This window comes from Helianthus annuus, chromosome 11 (assembly GCF_002127325.2).
Source record: "Helianthus annuus cultivar XRQ/B chromosome 11, HanXRQr2.0-SUNRISE, whole genome shotgun sequence".
In the NCBI taxonomy this organism is placed as follows: Eukaryota; Viridiplantae; Streptophyta; class Magnoliopsida; order Asterales; family Asteraceae; genus Helianthus; species Helianthus annuus.
Genome location: NC_035443.2, coordinates 57,105,775 through 57,129,130, shown reverse-complemented (window position 1 = coordinate 57,129,130; position 23,356 = coordinate 57,105,775). Strand labels below are relative to the sequence as shown.

The following is a 23,356-nucleotide window of genomic DNA, read 5'->3' as shown; positions in this document are numbered from 1 at the left end:
TTTTCACGAATATCAAATTACTTTGGTTTAGCGAGTGTGTAATGTCACCTCAAATGCCTCAAACAGGCCAAGAATGGCCTGAATTATAGGTAAATGGCTTGAAAAATCGCTTTATTCAAACACATTAGTTTCGTGTTCTAAACCAAGATGTTTGTGAGCCAACGAACCCAACCTGTTTTGACCCGTATTATAAATTAGTTGTTCTGACCCAAACCCTTTTCCACTAATTAATAACGCTACCTAACCCGCCCATTTTACCACATCTCTATATGATAAAGACGATTACCACATCGTAATTGATCCTGTAGATAGGAGGATCGTCAGCCTCGCCAACTCTGTGATGCTTAACATTGACTGCCTATTTAAATATAAAACTTAAGACTCAGCACAGCTTGTAATGAAGAAGAAATACACTAAAACTAAACATAAACCTAACTCACGTCGACAGCCAAAATCATAACCGACTTGTACTAACAAAATTGAAGCCTAATTTGTTATGCGTTTGAAAGGGTGCCACATCATGAACACCGCCATGATAATGGGGAGACAACACCTACTAAGCAATCCTGGACCCGGTTTAGTGGTGTTACCTCTTTGTGCACCAGATCCTTGAGGCATCGCTGTCGATATTTTGATCTTCGACCGAGATACTTGAGGTATGTTTGTCGATATTTTGATGTTGGACCAGCTAATACAATATATGGGCCCCGTTTATCTGATTAGAGGAAAAAGTCATCATGGCTGGCTAAACAAACAAACAGCCACGTTAACATATTATGACTCTAAACCATTTAAAACCAGGGAAAATATTACCAGCAAATATTCCAAATCTTAGCTAATCCATTTTGTCAACTGGTGGCAAGAAGCCTCTCATCCATCTGCAAATAGTTTGACAACTTAAGGAAACTTTAAAAAGTGACAATTTTTTGCCATTTAAAATCAGTAAAAAATCTACCATCTAATATTCCAGATCCTAGGTAAGCCATTTTGCGAACCGGTGTCAAGAACCCTCTGATCCATCTGCAAATAATTCGACTACTTAAGAAAAGTCTAAAGAGTGACAACTTTTTGACAGTGCATGACAAACTAACTTGTCAGATGATTACTAATCCGAGTAGCGCGTTACTTAATTATATTAGTAAGCTAGATATAACATTGTTGACCTAGTAACATATGGAGATGATATGAAGATGGTCAATACCCCAAAGTCAAAAAAGAAGTTTGATCGGTCAACCATAAACAATTCCAGAGCACTTCTTCTTAGGAGATATCTGTCACATCAGTAACCAAGAGATAAGTTTCAAGGCTTAACAATCTTTCTTCATAAAATAATGACACATAAACCAACACTTTGTTTTAAACACAATCATTATAAAAGATGAAATAAATAAGCTATTCATGATTCATCTGACCTCCTGCTATATACTTGATGAAGAGAATTTGAAACATCTATCGCCAGCTTGTCCTAAAAGTTTCTGTACAGGGGAGGAATATAATTTAACCTATGAAACGATTACTCCGGTGGACTCGCTGGGTTCAGGTTGTTAAAAGTTTCTTTGTATACAATGTTTCTAGTATAATTTTTCATTCCACCGTCACCATCTCCAACGATAAGAATCCTTAAGCCCTCAGGTGTCGTAACCCTCGACATCGCGACATATAGTTGGCCATGACTGAACACAGGGCGGGGCAAGTAAAGACCAACTACCTTTAATGATTGGCCCTGGCTCTTGTTAATGGTCATTGCATAGCACGGTTTCACCGGAAACTATCGCCTTTTCATAATGAAGGGCCATTTTGATTTTGTGGATGAGAGGGGGATCCTCGGGATGAAAGCAGTGTCCCCACGGTTTGAACCGGTTAGTATCCTAGCTTTGATTAAAAATTTCCCGAGGTCTGTGATAATAAGGCGTGTACCATTACATAAGCCTTGCGAGGGTTTGACGTTACGTAAAAGCATGATCGGGGGGCCTTCTTTTAGATGTAAAGCGTGAGGTGGCATACCTGAGAAAACAAAGAAATGCAAGAAGTCAGGTGGGTAGAGTTGTTCATGGGCTAACATGTCCACGAAAGCAGGTGCTGTACCTGAGAAAGTTAAAGAATTGAGAAACTCAGTTGGGTAGAGTTGTTCCTGTTCTAATATGTCCGTAGAAGCACGACATATTTCATCTGAGCTTTTGTAAGTCCGGGCAGGCCGTTTGAGTTGGGAAAACATGTACTCATTGATTTCGTCTGCATCTATATTACGTGGGGTCAGTATTGCCCTCTCACACAAATAATCATCATCATCTTGCTTTTCCATAAATGATGGGAATGCAGCGTTAACAATTGATTCAACTGGGGAACCACAGTTGTCAACAATGAACCTGCGGGGTATTTCTATCCAGGTCGGCTCATCTTCCCCGTCTTTGGATATTGCTGGTACGATGCCGTCGCTGATGTCTAATAGCCACTTGTTGAAACGTTGTCTATCAGTGTCTAGCATGCCTGTCGAGGTGTATTCGCTGACTCGTATGCTTTGGCTGAGTGTAAAGAGTTGACAACTTTTCCACAAAACAGATCTGTTGATGCATGCGTTAACCACATCTTGTATGTTCCCCTTTGGGATGACCGGGAGAATTTGCCTAAAATCGCCACCAAGTAAGACAGGGATGCCGCCGAACACACGTTCCCTGTTTGTATAAACAACTAACCCCAAGATATCTCTAAGGGTTTTATCAAGGGCTTCAAACGCGTATTTTTTCATCATGGGTGCCTCGTCCCAAATGATTAGCTTGACCTCTTGCAAAAGCTGTGCAAGCTGGGTATTTTGTTTGATGCCGCATGTGCTATCGTGCAACAATTCCAGAGGGATAGCGAAGCGACTATGAGCTGTCCGACCACCTGGTAAGAGTAGGGATGTTATACCTGAAGTAATATGTGAAGTGAAGTTAGTTCAATATGGTAATCGAATATGATAAGAATGGCGTGCGATGTGTATGAGTGACGAAAGTAAGCAACACACCGTGCATAACCACAAAATGTTGAGCTTACCACCTACTTTGTTTACATAAATACACAAACAATACAAGCATAATAATTATGAACAGAATTCGTTTGTTACCTGAAGATGCAACGGCAAGGACAATCAGGCCCATAGATCTTAAGCGAGAGAGGATGGTCTTGTATGAAAGTCTTGCCTGTACCACCCGCTCCATATACGAAATGAAACCCGCCTTTTCGTGCTGAAACATAGTCAATCATGATGCTGTATATAGTTTTTTGTTCCATATTGAGAGAATCATATAACTGTTGGTGTTCGTCTGCCATTATTTTTGTATTGTAACTCAATTCTTCTCTGATAAGGCGGTTATCCATGGCATTTAGGAGCGAGGTATCTGCTTAGGGCATATCTGCGAAATCATGCAACGATTTGCCATTCTTTTCCAATAGTTCATCTAGTTCTACCAGACAGTAGTTCTTACGTTGCTCGTTCGATAGTTGTAACCCAGGGAACATGAAATGCTTACGTTTCTTGTACAAAATATCGTCGGACAACGTCTCCCAGTGCTTCTCCCACAGCTGGCCCGGGCTATTAACCTCACAAAACAACAACATGGTAACAAATAATTCCCGTAGCTGGGAACCGGACGCCCACATATGAGCTTCCGAGAGAGCATCACTCCATTCTTTGTCATCATTTAGAAGGCCGTAAGCATAGCAGGCTTCTTTGAAGGTTTCATAAACAACCCCGTCGACAGTTTTTATCTCTTCAAAACTTCGTGGTCCTTTAACGACACCTAACAACATCCTTAGATAATATCGGGGGCCAGCTACTGGATTGCAATACACGATCCGACCCAGAGATGTCCGTTGAAACCGCCTTTTCCATACCTTGGTATCGTCATGCCATACATACTGTGTTGGTACCTCAGCGTATGTCAGCTCTCTGGCCATTGCATCTCTACTATTCAGGGCCAACCATTGGATGAACATTGTCTCTCGTATCCCGTCACGGTTTAACAGGGCTGGCAAGTTGTCTGAATCACGTAGTGTAGTACATGCTGGTCAGGCAAATGAAAGGTCAGTTTCATGACAGATGGGAATGAGTAATGTATAGGGTACGCAAACATCCGCCAGACGGCCTCACATGCCGATAAATAACGGCAATCCAGATAGTTCTTGATCTCATCAACCCTAATAATCTGTTTTGCACGCTTCTCATCGTCACTTCCAATGTTTTCTTGAACAATCATTGTAGCCTTGTCTGGGCCCTTGTTTAAGTATTTAAACAGGTATTTTATTGCCCGAGACCTATTACATCATTCAACGTTGATGTGGGATTCATATTTTAGTAGGAGGTAACGGTTGTATGGGACGACGAACCTGTTGTCAAGTTTAGTTTTGCCCTTAAGGAAGAAAATTTTGGAATTTCTTCTTCGATAAACCGGGTAGCCGTCTTCATCAATTGTCGTTTCTTGATAAAATGCCTTCGGAAAGTGTTTGAGGCATTTGCCGTCAGTTGTACACGGCGCACTGGGAGCGTTATTTCCACAGGGACCATGTAACATGTATTCTGTGACAGCTTTATAGCTGGCCGGATCGTCAGTTTCAGAGGGGATTTCTGCAGAAATCAGATCATCTATACCAGCAGGTGTTCGACACGTGGCTGAATGTTCAAGCCAGATAAGAAGGTGCGCGTGCGGCAAACCCCGCTTTTGAAACTCAATCGTGTAGACGGCTTTATAGAAGCGGAGGGATAAAATATAAGGGAAAAGAAAACAGAGAAAAAATGAGCACACAAAGAACCTAAGTATATGTAAAAATGCTGGTAACAAAAGGAATAAATGAGTAAGTTACAAACTGTACCTGCTCTGCATTTGCCAAAGATTTGTTTCTTCATAATATCCTCAATCAATGAGTTCAACTTCATCTTAAAAACTCGGGATATGGTCTCAGGACGGTCATGGGATTTTTGGCCTCTTATGAGGGATACCATGTCTTCAATTTCCGGGCATTTTGGGTTTGTTGTAAATGTAACAAATAGGTCCGGGTTCCCAAAAGCACGGCACAGAGCCATTGCGTCCTGGTAGTTCTGGATCATATAGCGTGGGCCCCCCGTAAAGGTTGCGGGCAAAACTATCCGTTGGCCGATAGCCTCAGCATTTGTGTCTCCACGCGTTACAGCGTCACACACGTTATGGTATATTTCAACGCGTAATTCATTTTGGTTGTTTCGCATCCAACGCAGCCTTTGTTCTTCAACAGCCGTGTACGCATCAACCAGATATTGTTGAAGTAAACGACCGCCTCTTAGAACTGTGGTGCCTTCGTTGTTTCGATAATGAATTCTGTAGCAGTAATATTCCCTGACCGTTACACATTGCCGTTTAGTTGCTTGTCTATCAGTGTTGTTATGATAACGTATGCGCTCGTGGAAGCCAGTCTCTCCGTAAGGGAATAACAATGGATATTGCAAAGGCATATATAGCTGGTGTACTTCTGATATTCTTTGCAACGCTCCGTTCTTTGTGCTGACAACAATATCGCGCGGTTCGGTGTGTTCCCCAAAGTCGTTTGTGATTAGAACAACAATTTCAGATACATTAGGGCGGTTGTATTGGGGGTTGTTTACCACATGGCCAAGCAAGCGTAGCTGGTAGTCGTTCTGGTGATTCTGTTCACACCAATCACGAGCCATACGAAATGCGTTAGCCACAGAGCTGTGATCGTCCAACATTCGAATGAGGGCTGCAACAATTGACTCGTCAAAGTGTCGCCAACATGGTCAGGGCCGAACAGAGCAGCTATACGGTTTTGGACTTCATTCTGGGTGTCAAAGAAATAAAGTTGAGCGTATCTTGGCTGCTCACCTTCAACGGGTAACATGGATCCTATTCGATGGTAGTTCTGACCGCTTATTCGGAAGGTGTATAAGTTCCTACCACTGTTGAGTGCATGGTCAATCTTTCCCCCCAAATGAGGTGAAGCAAAACATACTGTTGTAGACTCTAATTTGCTCTCTGAATCTAGTCGTACACGGATCACTACAATCAAGCAACGACCGTAATGGTTCAGGAGCGTCAAGCAGGCGAGGCAGTAAAACTTTGCCATCCTGGCAGCACGAAGAGAAGGTTGTTGTCACACCCCGATTTCCACGTGTCACCGGTGGGCCCGGTGTGGGGTACAGTGACGTAGTTGGCATCGTCATAGACAATCAACACAATATAATAATGCACAGCGGAAGCAGAATAGAAACATTTCAACTTTAAATAAAGTGCAGTAATAAATATCACAGTAGTTGAAATGGATCCACAGGCGGATAAAAAAAAAATAAGATAAAATAGTTCAACAGATATATGTCGTCCGAGCTTGCGAGACTATAGTGGACGCTCTTAGGAAACAGCCAGCCTATTTTCGTGTAGTACCTGCACTTAACCTTTTGGGAAAAATACGTCAGTTTACACTGGTAAATACAAATCGACTGACTCATTTTGAAAATGATTGAAAATTTATTTAAATGCACAAGGCATAAATATTTTTATTAACTTGGGATAATTATATAATATAAACTTGTGAACGAATTACATGTACTTATATCTCTGGTGGCCCGGGATCTGCTGTCCGGGCTAAGAATTAAATGACACACCACATTAAAGAGTTATACACGACGAGTGTACGCCTACACCCCGTGCTCTGGTCGTGGCCATCTCGTAAGATAATGCCAAGGATATCCGGGACACGGTCAATAACCCCCCAAAGCCTTTAAGTAAGACAAGACTGTTTAAACGAAGTCGCACAAGCTATTCAAGACTGTACACCCATAAGGCGCAGGACTTGTGCGCCCGATCAAGCGGTATTTTAAATACCGTACCCCAAGCCCGTATAGGGAAAATAAGTCAAAATGTATTTACCTGAGCAAGTATAAGTCACAAATGATAAGTGTTGGTAGCTTTTACCGGGCCTCCTAATCTGGAACAAAGGTTTATAATTAACCTATTAGATTCCTAACGGCCTTTTATTTAAGCTTAAGCTTTGACCGGTTAGTTTTAGGAATGATACGGTTTACGCACGATTAAGCGAAAGAACGGATAGAATGTGATTTAGACCCGACAAGTTTGAATACTTGTATAATATGGGTATACTAAATACATTCTGGATTTTGAAATAAAAATGATATCGTTTGACCCGTTTCGGTCAATTTACGCAAACTAGTTACGTAAACCGAACCGAACGCGAAAAGGGCGTTACGGGTAGACCAATGATTCAAATGCAAGTTCCCTGATATAATATGCTTAAAATATGATATTATATCAGTAAGTTATGTTCTATATTGCCCGGAATAATTTTAAACCCAATTTATGCCTTAGAAGGGCATTTTGGTCATTTAAAAGATAATAAAAGAGTAAAATTAGAAATCTGAGTTTCGGGTCTGGTTCATACAGTAAATATACTTAATATAACATATTATATCAGTAGGGTATGACCCATATACCAAATTTATCATTTAAAACCAAACTATGCACCGTAGGGGTATTTTAGTAATTTCACAAGGGCTAAAAATGCCAAAACTGGAAGTCTGAGTTCATATACTTATACTTACTGTTTTTATATGAAAATATGCTAAACACATCAGTACGTATAGGTCTTATATGTTTAAAACAAGTATAACGCTCACTATGCGCTTAAAACGCTAAATATGCGATTCAAGGGCGTTTTCGGGTTTTCAAATAGAATCTGAGATTTTTATATTTCCAGAATACTTATAATAATTTATTCATCATACAAAATCAGTAGCAAAAGGTTTCGGGTCAAACGAATGTGTAAAACTCATTTTATGGCCTAAACGGTCAAAACCGACATAAGCCGAAATGACTAGGCGATCTAGGATCCGTTCAGCCAAAAATTAATTAAAAATCATCAAAATTCCCAGAATATTATAATACATTAGTTGGTAAAAAGTTTCGTATCAAAACGTGGCCAGAAACGGGTTCTACGCGAAAAGGACCGTTTATGTAAATTTATAATATAGTTTTACGCTAATGGCCATGTAACACCTCGAAATTTTGTGTCCAATGATGTGTTAACACGTGTCATTTGTTTACACGTGGCATCTATAATAAATAAGGGACTAATTTTGACAAACCTTGAAAGTATATAAATTCGAGGGTTATAAATGTCAACAAGGGTAAATATACTGTATAGTATCCCTAAATAACGCTTAAACCTTCAAACGAATAAATTATAGATCGTACACATATAAAACGCGGAAGAAAGTGAGAGATTACAAACTACAGGGGTTAACTGTGTCAACATGTTTAATAATACCTCTGAGTGACCCTTTAACGTTCCCAAGACTTTGTAACGGTATTATACCCTCACTAAAATAATATATATAAATTTCGCAAAGTTTCGATATGAAACGAGAAAGTTACGGCCGAATTCGTAGAAGAAGGGTTAAAAGCGTCAACAGTGAAAGTTAAGGCTTTCCAATATAAATAATAAATAAACCGGGGACTTAATAATGCGGGTAATTAACACGAGGCCCCTATCGGTAAATAACCGAGGGCCAAACCGCAAAGTTACCCCTTCAAATCCGAAAGGTCAGGCAAATCATTACGAAAGATTTCGTTATTAATGGCCCGATTCTGATAATCATGACAAAAGATTTAAAAATTCAGAAAATATAACCTTAGGCGACCCGCGTGAAGTTTCAACATAAGTTGAGGCGGGCCGCGAGCCTCCTCTAATTCGCGTCTGTTATTTGAACTTTAGGCGACCCGCGTTAAAAAGCATGGAAAGTCCCATGCGGGCCGCGTAAAGTGCCCAGATGCAGAAAAATGGTAACTACTTGGCTTTTGGAACTTGTGAACGATTATGCATGTAATTATGGGGCATGGGCACCCTACAAATGACCCATACATTTAGGGGACAACTACCCATCAGCTCTGGACTGATAGTAGAGCTTGTAATGATCATAAGTGGCCTTCTTTGGCTATAAATAGCCACTTCTTGTGCATTACCAATCACACAACTCAAAAACACTTATAACTGATCATTCAAGAGCTCTCTAGCTTTCCCTTCTGTTCTCTCATCAAGAGTTAACTTCTGTAAGTCGTTCATAACCATTTTGGTTTCACATTTCCATAGTTATAGCCTATAAATGCAACCGTCGTAACTAACGGTTGTCATTACAATAACTCGCAAATGATTCAGTCCTATGACGAATCAAAAATGGTTATGAGTTGGTATTTATGTGGGTATTAAACCTCTAAAATGGTTCCCCCTGATCACCACTCTAACTATGTCAAATGTCGAGTCAAACGTGCGGTTAAAAAGTCAACAGAAAGCTATTTTAACAATTTAAGCATAATCTGTGATATATATGTTATGGAACCTGTTTTGACAATCATAAAACATGATAATAAGTATATAAACATGTTTGCGCTCGTTTGAATCGATCATTTACTATATAGAACCGGTTCGGAGCCGAATGTCGCAAAAGTTTGACTTTTGCTTTGACTTCAGTTCTGACCCGTTTTAGTGAGGTATAAATATACCCTAGGACTCTCTTAGGACCAGGTCACATGTTGGTATATGCCTCTGTGGTCGGTTCATGAGTTATCCGAGTCTTTAGCGCATTTCCGTCATCCGCCTAAAAGTTGACCGTAACGGCCTTTTAAAATTTAAACGAGTGTTTCGGACATGTGAACGGACCAAAACCTTGCTTATTAAATTATAAGCATGTCCCTGAAGTTTCACGTCAATCCGAGGTCTAGAATGAGAGTTATGCTAAAAGGCGCACTTTTAAGAAAGTTTTGTAATTAACGGCGTAATTAGCATAACGCCCATCTAACCCAAGTTTTCGTCACCAAAACTTTTACCCACTGTGGTAAAATAATATTTTGGGAATTTTAAGGATTTTTAATAATTTTTACCTTGCTCATAACCTGCGGTTATGGCTACGGTTCGGTTTATACCGAATATGCCCTTTTTGGCCAAAACAGGAGTTCTACAAGGTCTTTTGACCCGATTCCAGTTGCTATTGGTTTTAAATAATAAATAAAGTATTTCAAGCTTTATAAGCTGTTCGGGAAACTCAGATTTCATGTAGAACTCGAAAATCCCTTTTAAAGTCTTTAAAATGACCGAAAAGCCCCTACGGGGCATAATATAAACTTAAACTCGTTACGGGCATTACGGAAGGTATCCTACTGATACCAAAATACTTTTAAGGCATATTGACTTAGGAAATAAGCGTACGACTCTTATGGTTAACCGTTTCGCCTATTTGCGCACACGGTACGGCCCACGGAACTAGTTTTCGTGCAATAGCCGATATGGGTCAAATTATATTATTTGAACCCCAAAATCCAGAGTATGAACTATAAACCCATATAAAACAAGTCATTAAACTTGTTGGGTCCCAATCATACTCCATTCTCGGTTTTCGCCTTTCGTGCGAATTAACCATATCTATATATCGGAATCAACCGGTTTAAGCTACGGCTAATACAAGGACCGTTAGGATTCTAAGAGGTTAATTAAAACCTTCGTTCCAGATTAGGAGCCCCAGTAAAAGCTATCGGTGACTTGATCTAAATTAAGGATTAATACTTGCAAAGGTAAATACTTTTGACTTATTTCCCCTATATGGGCTTGGGTTACGGTATATTAATACCGCTTGATTGAGCATTATATACTTCCATCGCTTAGGTGGTTAATTGATTAAATATGATTGGCTCATTTAAACAGTTTTGTTGCTTATAAGCCTTTGGGGGGTTTAATGACCGTTGTCCCGGATATCCTCGGCATCATTTTACGAAATGGCCACGACCATCGACATCCCGGTGTAGGCGTACACCCGGTATAAAGTGTCGACATTAAAACTAAAAGACGTAGCCGTTGGTTTCTGTACTACGGTTTTACGCGAACGTGGTGTGTCTATAAATCTTTAACCCGGCACGACCCGGGCTACTGAACGCATAAAAGAACATGTAAAACGTTCACAAGATCATTATGAATTTTCCCAAGTTATAAAAGAGTTTGTGCCTTGTGCATTCAAATCAATTTTGATAAACATTTTCAAATGTGTCAGTTGAATGTATTTACCAGTGTAAACTGACGTATTTTCCCCAAAAAGATTAAGTGCAGGTACCTAAACGTAATTGGCTGGTATTAGCTCCCTAGCGTCGGGATAAGCCTCGCAAGCTTGATTGCAGTATCTAATGGAACAATACTTTACCTTTATTTACGATCCACTGTGGATATTCAACTCTGTAATACATTGATATTATGATCAGAGGTTGAAATTTATATATATATCTTATGCTTCCGCTGTGCATTAAATAATTGTGTGGTTTGACTATATTGTTGCCAACATCGTCACGGTAATCCCCCACCGGGCCCACCGGTGAGACACGTGGAAATCGGGGTGTGACAGGTTGGTATCAGAGCCAACATTGAGTGAATTAAACACTACCCTATTGTGTTTAATCTCAATGACACAATTGCACATACTTGAGTCTAGACAAGAACTTAGGACAAATTCGGATTATACTCCTTTTTGTCTTTATTTTCGATTTGATTTTTAATAAGTTTTGGAGCAGGAAAATGCCACCTGTTATATTCCGAGGAAGAGGAAGGGGACGAAGAGGCCGAGGAGAAATCGTGACACATCACGATCAAGAAGCTGGACCATCTGGTACAAGACATCCTTCGATGACACGAAGCGAAGAGCCACAACGACGAAGAGATCTTTACGAACCCGCGAGGCATTCCACTTCGCACAGCTCAACGCCATCCTACCGGCACTCCTTTGGGCCAGATTCAGAAAATAATCCCAACAACCCACAACCTTCCTTCATACCTCTGCAACGTTCGGTATCGCACCGAAATTACGACGACCCTAGTCCATACTACGTAGCTCAGTTTAATCCGGCTGACTACATACAAGAACCTTCAGGATTTGTTCCACTAGGTCCACAAGACCACTTTTCTGAAGATCCCATGGAGGAAGATGAGGATCCAACTGAACCAGCTCGTGGTACGCCCACGCATCCGATAGAAGTATCTGATGGATCTTCATATCATGGTCCGCAGTATCAAGGCCCAGATAGCTTTATGGCCTTGTTTGACCGACATGAGTGGTACAACACACCATCTCATCAGACACAACAACCGAGACATCCACAGGATCCCTCTGAGGATTCACGCTTTGAGGCAGTTACGCCACCACCTCCGCCACCGGCACAACCAGTAATACCTGATCCGCCGAGGCGTAGGAGGAGCAATGCTCGTATGTCTACACGAGGAGGAGGTATGCACTTCAGCACTCCTCGACATTCAAGTAGCAGCCACTATCCGCCGCTACAAGAAGAAGGACCTTCAAGTCCTATACAAGAAGCGAACTCCGCACCTACTGCACGAAATTCGCCACCATTTGGGTATGACCAACCCATACCAGCTTACACAGGTCCAACGGCTTACAACCCGTTTGAACCGTCACAAGCACAATACAACTACGGCTATGAGCGCGACCCATATGTGGTGTCGGCTAGATATAATGCGCGCTACCCTGACGGAGCACATGGAAACATGGGACCACCGGATTACTCAGCTCATGGGTATCCAATACCTCCCAGACCTCCAGTTCCGCATCAAGCGCCGCAACCACGTTTTTCTCCTCTTGAACAGGAAGAAATACTCCATCGACTAGATCGTGTGGAGAGAGAGTTCGAGGAAGAGAAGAAAAGCCACCGAGGATTTCTCAAGGGCTTGGCGAATCTACTAAAGGGCAAAAAGAAGAAACGTGACCACTAGCCTTAATAGTAGTACGAATGTAATTTCTATTTTGAAATAAGTCCCTGTGTGGACAACTTATCATATTTCAGTCCCTACGTGGACTTATCTTTAGTCCTTGCATGGACACCTATCTTATATTAGTCCCTGCGTGGACTTGTCACTTATTTTAAAACCTCTATGGAGGTATGTATTATTTGAAAGACCCGTTTAGGGCAATATGTAATTGTATTTGAGATTTGGAATGTATGTTATGAGTTTTGTTTTAATATATATATAAATAAATCAAAACCATTCCTTTTATATTGATCTGCCTAGTAAAGAATCTTAAGGGGGTGAAACCTAGCTTGGGGTCTTTTAAGATCAGTCAAGATGGTACGACCTAGCTGAAAAGATTCTGATTCCCTGTTAACCTCTGTACGCATGTTAACATTCTTGGCAGATGTGATTCGTTATAATCACGCACGTCATTCTTATACAATAATCCTTTGAGGATTTCAAAACCCAACTAAATGATATATAGATCGTGGGTTAAATCACCAATGAAGGTGATCAGTATTATAAAGACATCCATTTAGCGATGCAATGCCTACGGGCCAGTATTATAAAGACATCCATTTAGCGATGCAATGCCTACGGGCCAGTATTATAAAGACATCCATTTAGCGATGCAATGCCTACGGGCCAGTATTATAAAGACATCCATTTAGCGATGCAATGCCTACGGGCCAGTACTATAAAGACATCCATTTAGTGATGCAGTGCCTACGGGCCAGAATTATTTAAACATCCATTAGTGATGTAGTGCCTACGGACCAATATTATCAAAACATCCATTAGTGATGTAGTGCCTACGGGCCAACCATATTAAGACATCCATTAGAGATGCAGTGCCTACGGGCCAGCATTATAAAAACATCCATTTAGCGATGTAGTGCCTACGGGCCGACTATATTCAAACATCCATTAGAGGTGTAGTGCCTATGGGCCATAATAATTGTCTTATAAAGACAAAAGGCAGTAGTAGTCTATGACTCTCTGCCAGAAAGAGATAAAAGAACCACGGTTCAGATCTCTATGCCTCTGATTCTATGAAATCTCGGCTAATATTATAAAACATCATCATGATTAGGCTTTATGCCGCCAATACTATTTATATAGTTGAAATAGGATATATTCAAATCCTAATATTTATTGAAATAAACAGTTAACCAAATATGGTCTCTGTACCATGGTTGACAAAGTGTCATAAAAGACAATCACATAATAATCTCCTAAATTAAAATTTTGTTATCTTCTGTAACAGATTCAAGTTACAAATGGCGGATCCCAATGGTGAGAACAGCCACACGAATGAAGATGACTATGACAATGCGTCAGTTCATTTGACGGGCGCACAGCTAAAGGCTCTGATCAACAATGCTGTCCAGGCAGCGATTGATCGTCAAAATACGGAGTCTCAAGGCAGATCTGTGACAAAGCCACTCTCTAAACCAAAGACACACTCCAAACCACCCTCTGAACCCAAGAAAGATGACGACAAGCATTCGTCTACTGACCACAGCGTTCACCGCGATAGAGAATATACTGATGCGTCTGGTGCTAAGGGTTGCACTTACAAATACTTTGTATCATGTAAGCCCCGTGAATTTACAGGGGAGAAAGGTGCGGTTGACTGTATAACCTGGCTGGACGAGATGGACACGATTGTGGACATCAGCGGGTGCGCTGAGAGGGACGTGGTTAAGTTTGTGTCCCAGTCATTCAAGGGCGAGGCCCTGGCATGGTGGAGAGCTCTGGTGCAGGCTTCAGGTAAGTCTGCCTTGTACAAAATGTCATGGGGGGAGTTTATTACCCTCATAAAAGAAAACTACTGCCCTCAGCACGAGGTTGAGAAGATTGAGGCGGATTTTGTCTCACTAGTGATGACAAACCTGGATTGTCAAGCATATCTGACAAGTTTTAACACTATGTCACGCCTGGTGCCATATCTTGTGACACCGGAACCTAGAAGGATTGCCCGTTTTATTGGGGGCTTAGAACCGGCAATCAAGGCCAGTGTGAAGGCCTCCAGGCCGACGACCTTCAGGTCAGTTACTGACCTCTCCTTGTCTCTTACACTTGATGCTGTCCGTCTGAGGGCACAAAGGAGCAAGGAGGCTGAAAAGCGAAAACGTGAGGATGATACCTCACGAAAGTCTGGGAAAAAGCACCGTGGAAACGGTGAAGGAAGGAGAGGGTCGGAGGCAAAGAAGGAGGGGCAAGCTGATGGAAGACCTCACTGCAAGGTCTGCAAGAAACCTCACTCCGGGAAGTGTAGGTTTGCGTCTAGTTCACAGTCGCAACAAAGGACTCCACCCTGTGGGCTATGCAAGTCCAAGGAGCATAAGACAGTGGAGTGCAAAAAGATAAAGGACGCAACCTGCTTTAATTGCAATGAAAAGGGGCACATAAAGAGTAATTGCCCGAAGTATGCCAAGAAGGCAGAAGAGACGAAGAAATCAAATGCGAGAATTTTTCGCTTGGATGCAAAGGAAGCAGTCAAGGACGACAATGTGCTTACAGGTACTTTTCTCGTAAATAATATATTTGCAAGAGTACTGTTCGATTCTGGCGCTGACAAGTCCTTTGTAGACCAGAAATTTTGCCAACTACTAAATATGCCAATCAAAACCCTTGACGTGAAATACGAAGTAGAGTTAGCAGACGGAACGATAGAAACCGTCTCTACCATTCTAGAAGGATGTGAAATATCCATTAGGAACCATTCTTTTCCTTTATCTCTACTTCCTTTCAAACTTGCGGGTTTTGACATCGTGCTAGGCATGGACTGGTTATCCCATAACCAGGCCCAAATCATTTGCGGCAAGAGGCAAATAGTTTTAAAGACTCCGAGTGGTGAATCTCTTACCATTCGAGGGGATACGCATTACGGATTGCCCGAAGACGTATCTATGCTGAAAGCTTCAAGGTGTTTGAACAGAGGCTGTGTAATTTACATGGCTCAAGTGATAATTGAAGAACCAAAGCCGAAGATCGAGGATCTTCCTGTCATTTCTGAATACCCCGAGGTTTTTCCTGAAGAACTACCTGGTTTGCCACCAGATAGACAAGTGGAGTTCAGAATTGACATCATTCCTGGAGCAGCTCCGATAGCCAGAGCACCTTACAGATTAGCGCCAACGGAAATGAAAGAACTGAGGGCCCAGTTGGATGAACTGCTGGCGAAAGGTTTTATCAAACCTAGTTCATCTCCCTGGGGAGCTCCTGTCCTATTTGTAAAGAAGAAGGACGGGTCGATGCGGATGTGCATCGACTATAGAGAGCTGAATAAAGTTACCATAAAGAACAGATATCCTTTACCAAGGATCGATGATCTGTTCGACCAGCTGCAAGGAGCAAGCTACTTCTCAAAGATCGACTTAAGGTCGGGTTATCATCAACTAAGGGTCAGAGATGAAGATGTACACAAGACTGCATTTAGGACTCGCTATGGTCATTACGAGTTCTTAGTGATGCCTTTTGGGCTCACAAATGCACCGGCTGCGTTCATGGATCTCATGAATCGCGTTTGCAAGCCATATCTAGATAAATTCGTCATAGTCTTCATCGACGATATCCTTATCTATTCCAAGAACCAAGCTGACCACGAGAAGCACCTCCGTTGCATTCTCGAATTACTACAACGTGAGAAACTCTACGCCAAATTCTCGAAATGTGAATTCTGGCTGCGAGAAGTTCAGTTTTTAGGACACGTTGTGAGTGAGCGTGGTATCCAAGTGGATCCCGCTAAGGTAGAGGCAGTCATGAACTGGCAAGAGCCAAAGACGCCTACCGAAATTCGTAGCTTCCTGGGTTTAGCAGGATACTACCGAAGATTTATTGAAAATTTTTCGAGGATTGCTGCGCCCTTGACTTCCTTGACCAAGAAGAAAGAAAAGTACATTTGGGGCCCAAAGCAGCAAGAGTCCTTTGAAATACTGAAGCAGAAGCTAAGCAACGCACCTGTGTTGACCTTACCTGAGGGTACAGATGAATTCGTAGTTTACTGCGATGCATCACACACGGGCATGGGGTGTGTGCTTATGCAGAAGGGCAAGGTGATCGCCTATGCTTCAAGGCAATTAAAGGTGCATGAAAAGAATTACACCACTCATGATTTGGAGCTGGGTGCCGTTGTGTTTGCACTGAAGTTGTGGAGGCATTACCTTTATGGTATTAAATTTGTGATTTATTCTGATCACAAAAGCCTCCAGCACCTGTTCAACCAGAAGGAGTTGAACATGAGACAACGCCGTTGGATGGAAACCCTGAATGATTATGACTGTGAAATCAGGTACCATCCCGGCAAGGCGAATGTAGTCGCCGATGCATTGAGCAGAAAAGAAAGGGTAAAACCCATTCGAATCAATGCCAAGAGCATTGAAGTTAAAAATAATTTGATTGAAAGGATATTGGCTGCACAGCGAGAGGCTGTGTTGGAAGCTAATTATCCTAATGAAAAGCTGGGAGTAACTGCGGAGCAGTTGACTCTTAGCAAGGATGGAATTCTTAGGCTGAATGGACGTATTTGGGTTCCAGTTTACGGAGGACTACGTGATGTTGTTCTCCAGGAAGCCCATAGTTCCAAATACTCAGTCCATCCTGGTGCTGATAAAATGTACCAAGACTTAAAGGCAAATTATTGGTGGATAGGCTTGAAAAAGTCTGTAGCCGCCCATGTAGCAAAGTGCTTGACTTGTGCTCAGGTCAAAGCAGAGCACCAAAAGCCGTCTGGCTTGCTACAACAGCCTGAACTTCCCGAGTGGAAGTGGGAACGCGTAACTATGGATTTCATAACCAAGTTACCCAAGACCAGGAAAGGAAATGATACAATATGGGTCATAGTCGATAGGCTGACTAAATCAGCTCATTTTCTACCCATCAAGGAGACGTATAGCTCCGATATGCTAGCCCAACTTTACGTTGATAAGATTGTAGCCTTACACGGCATACCTGTGTCTATTATCTCCGACAGGGATACTAGATACACATCTCACTTCTGGAAGAGTTTCCAGCAATCTTTGGGCACGCGTTTAAATTTTAGTACGGCTTACCATCCACAGACGGACGGTCAAAGTGAGCGTACTATCCAAACGCTAGAAGACATGCTTCGTGCATGTGCGATCGATTTAGGTGGTAACTGGGATAAAAACCTACCCCTGATCGAATTCTCCTACAATAATAGCTACCACACCAGCATAAAGGCTGCGCCTTTTGAGGCATTATATGGTAGGAAATGTAGATCGCCTGTTTGTTGGGCGGAAGTAGGAGAGGTCCAACTATCGGGACCAGAGATTGTTTTCCAGACAACGGACAAGATTGTCCAGATCCGGGAACGTCTCAAGGCTGCCCGCGATAGGCAGAAAAGCTACGCTGATCCAAAGCGTAAGGATTTTCACTTCGAAGTGGGTGAAAAGGTATTACTTAAGGTATTCTTTGCAACGCTCCGTTCTTTGTGCTGACAACAATATCGCGCGGTTCGGTGTGTTCCCCAAAGTCGTTTGTGATTAGAACAACAATTTCAGATACATTAGGGCGGTTGTATTGGGGGTTGTTTACCACATGGCCAAGCAAGCGTAGCTGGTAGTCGTTCTGGTGATTCTGTTCACACCAATCACGAGCCATACGAAATGCGTTAGCCACAGAGCTGTGATCGTCCAACATTCGAATGAGGGCTGCAACAATTGACTCGTCAAAGTGTCGCCAACATGGTCAGGGCCGAACAGAGCAGCTATACGGTTTTGGACTTCATTCTGGGTGTCAAAGAAATAAAGTTGAGCGTATCTTGGCTGCTCACCTTCAACGGGTAACATGGATCCTATTCGATGGTAGTTCTGACCGCTTATTCGGAAGGTGTATAAGTTCCTACCACTGTTGAGTGCATGGTCAATCTTTCCCCCCAAATGAGGTGAAGCAAAACATACTGTTGTAGACTCTAATTTGCTCTCTGAATCTAGTCGTACACGGATCACTACAATCAAGCAACGACCGTAATGGTTCAGGAGCGTCAAGCAGGCGAGGCAGTAAAACTTTGCCATCCTGGCAGCACGAAGAGAAGGTTGTTGTCACACCCCGATTTCCACGTGTCACCGGTGGGCCCGGTGTGGGGTACAGTGACGTAGTTGGCATCGTCATAGACAATCAACACAATATAATAATGCACAGCGGAAGCAGAATAGAAACATTTCAACTTTAAATAAAGTGCAGTAATAAATATCACAGTAGTTGAAATGGATCCACAGGCGGATAAAAAAAAAATAAGATAAAATAGTTCAACAGATATATGTCGTCCGAGCTTGCGAGACTATAGTGGACGCTCTTAGGAAACAGCCAGCCTATTTTCGTGTAGTACCTGCACTTAACCTTTTGGGAAAAATACGTCAGTTTACACTGGTAAATACAAATCGACTGACTCATTTTGAAAATGATTGAAAATTTATTTAAATGCACAAGGCATAAATATTTTTATTAACTTGGGATAATTATATAATATAAACTTGTGAACGAATTACATGTACTTATATCTCTGGTGGCCCGGGATCTGCTGTCCGGGCTAAGAATTAAATGACACACCACATTAAAGAGTTATACACGACGAGTGTACGCCTACACCCCGTGCTCTGGTCGTGGCCATCTCGTAAGATAATGCCAAGGATATCCGGGACACGGTCAATAACCCCCCAAAGCCTTTAAGTAAGACAAGACTGTTTAAACGAAGTCGCACAAGCTATTCAAGACTGTACACCCATAAGGCGCAGGACTTGTGCGCCCGATCAAGCGGTATTTTAAATACCGTACCCCAAGCCCGTATAGGGAAAATAAGTCAAAATGTATTTACCTGAGCAAGTATAAGTCACAAATGATAAGTGTTGGTAGCTTTTACCGGGCCTCCTAATCTGGAACAAAGGTTTATAATTAACCTATTAGATTCCTAACGGCCTTTTATTTAAGCTTAAGCTTTGACCGGTTAGTTTTAGGAATGATACGGTTTACGCACGATTAAGCGAAAGAACGGATAGAATGTGATTTAGACCCGACAAGTTTGAATACTTGTATAATATGGGTATACTAAATACATTCTGGATTTTGAAATAAAAATGATATCGTTTGACCCGTTTCGGTCAATTTACGCAAACTAGTTACGTAAACCGAACCGAACGCGAAAAGGGCGTTACGGGTAGACCAATGATTCAAATGCAAGTTCCCTGAGATAATATGCTTAAAATATGATATTATATCAGTAAGTTATGTTCTATATTGCCCGGAATAATTTTAAACCCAATTTATGCCTTAGAAGGGCATTTTGGTCATTTAAAAGATAATAAAAGAGTAAAATTAGAAATCTGAGTTTCGGGTCTGGTTCATACAGTAAATATACTTAATATAACATATTATATCAGTAGGGTATGACCCATATACCAAATTTATCATTTAAAACCAAACTATGCACCGTAGGGGTATTTTAGTAATTTCACAAGGGCTAAAAATGCCAAAACTGGAAGTCTGAGTTCATATACTTATACTTACTGTTTTTATATGAAAATATGCTAAACACATCAGTACGTATAGGTCTTATATGTTTAAAACAAGTATAACGCTCACTATGCGCTTAAAACGCTAAATATGCGATTCAAGGGCGTTTTCGGGTTTTCAAATAGAATCTGAGATTTTTATATTTCCAGAATACTTATAATAATTTATTCATCATACAAAATCAGTAGCAAAAGGTTTCGGGTCAAACGAATGTGTAAAACTCATTTTATGGCCTAAACGGTCAAAACCGACATAAGCCGAAATGACTAGGCGATCTAGGATCCGTTCAGCCAAAAATTAATTAAAAATCATCAAAATTCCCAGAATATTATAATACATTAGTTGGTAAAAAGTTTCGTATCAAAACGTGGCCAGAAACGGGTTCTACGCGAAAAGGACCGTTTATGTAAATTTATAATATAGTTTTACGCTAATGGCCATGTAACACCTCGAAATTTTGTGTCCAATGATGTGTTAACACGTGTCATTTGTTTACACGTGGCATCTATAATAAATAAGGGACTAATTTTGACAAACCTTGAAAGTATATAAATTCGAGGGTTATAAATGTCAACAAGGGTAAATATACTGTATAGTATCCCTAAATAACGCTTAAACCTTCAAACGAATAAATTATAGATCGTACACATATAAAACGCGGAAGAAAGTGAGAGATTACAAACTACAGGGGTTAACTGTGTCAACATGTTTAATAATACCTCTGAGTGACCCTTTAACGTTCCCAAGACTTTGTAACGGTATTATACCCTCACTAAAATAATATATATAAATTTCGCAAAGTTTCGATATGAAACGAGAAAGTTACGGCCGAATTCGTAGAAGAAGGGTTAAAAGCGTCAACAGTGAAAGTTAAGGCTTTCCAATATAAATAATAAATAAACCGGGGACTTAATAATGCGGGTAATTAACACGAGGCCCCTATCGGTAAATAACCGAGGGCCAAACCGCAAAGTTACCCCTTCAAATCCGAAAGGTCAGGCAAATCATTACGAAAGATTTCGTTATTAATGGCCCGATTCTGATAATCATGACAAAAGATTTAAAAATTCAGAAAATATAACCTTAGGCGACCCGCGTGAAGTTTCAACATAAGTTGAGGCGGGCCGCGAGCCTCCTCTAATTCGCGTCTGTTATTTGAACTTTAGGCGACCCGCGTTAAAAAGCATGGAAAGTCCCATGCGGGCCGCGTAAAGTGCCCAGATGCAGAAAAATGGTAACTACTTGGCTTTTGGAACTTGTGAACGATTATGCATGTAATTATGGGGCATGGGCACCCTACAAATGACCCATACATTTAGGGGACAACTACCCATCAGCTCTGGACTGATAGTAGAGCTTGTAATGATCATAAGTGGCCTTCTTTGGCTATAAATAGCCACTTCTTGTGCATTACCAATCACACAACTCAAAAACACTTATAACTGATCATTCAAGAGCTCTCTAGCTTTCCCTTCTGTTCTCTCATCAAGAGTTAACTTCTGTAAGTCGTTCATAACCATTTTGGTTTCACATTTCCATAGTTATAGCCTATAAATGCAACCGTCGTAACTAACGGTTGTCATTACAATAACTCGCAAATGATTCAGTCCTATGACGAATCAAAAATGGTTATGAGTTGGTATTTATGTGGGTATTAAACCTCTAAAATGGTTCCCCCTGATCACCACTCTAACTATGTCAAATGTCGAGTCAAACGTGCGGTTAAAAAGTCAACAGAAAGCTATTTTAACAATTTAAGCATAATCTGTGATATATATGTTATGGAACCTGTTTTGACAATCATAAAACATGATAATAAGTATATAAACATGTTTGCGCTCGTTTGAATCGATCATTTACTATATAGAACCGGTTCGGAGCCGAATGTCGCAAAAGTTTGACTTTTGCTTTGACTTCAGTTCTGACCCGTTTTAGTGAGGTATAAATATACCCTAGGACTCTCTTAGGACCAGGTCACATGTTGGTATATGCCTCTGTGGTCGGTTCATGAGTTATCCGAGTCTTTAGCGCATTTCCGTCATCCGCCTAAAAGTTGACCGTAACGGCCTTTTAAAATTTAAACGAGTGTTTCGGACATGTGAACGGACCAAAACCTTTCTTATTAAATTATAAGCATGTCCCTGAAGTTTCACGTCAATCCGAGGTCTAGAATGAGAGTTATGCTAAAAGGCGCACTTTTAAGAAAGTTTTGTAATTAACGGCGTAATTAGCATAACGCCCATCTAACCCAAGTTTTCGTCACCAAAACTTTTACCCACTGTGGTAAAATAATATTTTGGGAATTTTAAGGATTTTTAATAATTTTTACCTTGCTCATAACCTGCGGTTATGGCTACGGTTCGGTTTATACCGAATATGCCCTTTTTGGCCAAAACAGGAGTTCTACAAGGTCTTTTGACCCGATTCCAGTTGCTATTGGTTTTAAATAATAAATAAAGTATTTCAAGCTTTATAAGCTGTTCGGGAAACTCAGATTTCCTGTAGAACTCGAAAATCCCTTTTAAAGTCTTTAAAATGACCGAAAAGCCCCTACGGGGCATAATATAAACTTAAACTCGTTACGGGCATTACGGAAGGTATCCTACTGATACCAAAATACTTTTAAGGCATATTGACTTAGGAAATAAGCGTACGACTCTTATGGTTAACCGTTTCGCCTATTTGCGCACACGGTACGGCCCACGGAACTAGTTTTCGTGCAATAGCCGATATGGGTCAAATTATATTATTTGAACCCCAAAATCCAGAGTATGAACTATAAACCCATATAAAACAAGTCATTAAACTTGTTGGGTCCCAATCATACTCCATTCTCGGTTTTCGCCTTTCGTGCGAATTAACCATATCTATATATCGGAATCAACCGGTTTAAGCTACGGCTAATACAAGGACCGTTAGGATTCTAAGAGGTTAATTAAAACCTTCGTTCCAGATTAGGAGCCCCAGTAAAAGCTATCGGTGACTTGATCTAAATTAAGGA

The 23,356-nt window shown here is 41.2% G+C and overlaps 1 protein-coding gene across 1 annotated transcript; it reads right to left on the bottom strand.

The window, feature by feature from the left end:
• Positions 1-3,381: 3,381 nt before the first annotated feature.
• On the bottom strand, positions 3,382-5,719 carry LOC110888349. The gene is made up of 4 exons (XM_022135879.1): positions 4,849-5,719; positions 4,366-4,807; positions 4,130-4,293; positions 3,382-4,019 (listed from the first exon to the last, which is right to left on the bottom strand). The coding sequence occupies exons 1-4, from the start codon at positions 5,717-5,719 to the stop codon at positions 3,382-3,384; spliced, it is 2,115 nt and encodes a 704-aa protein (XP_021991571.1).
• Between the last annotated feature and the right edge of the window lie 17,637 nt (positions 5,720-23,356).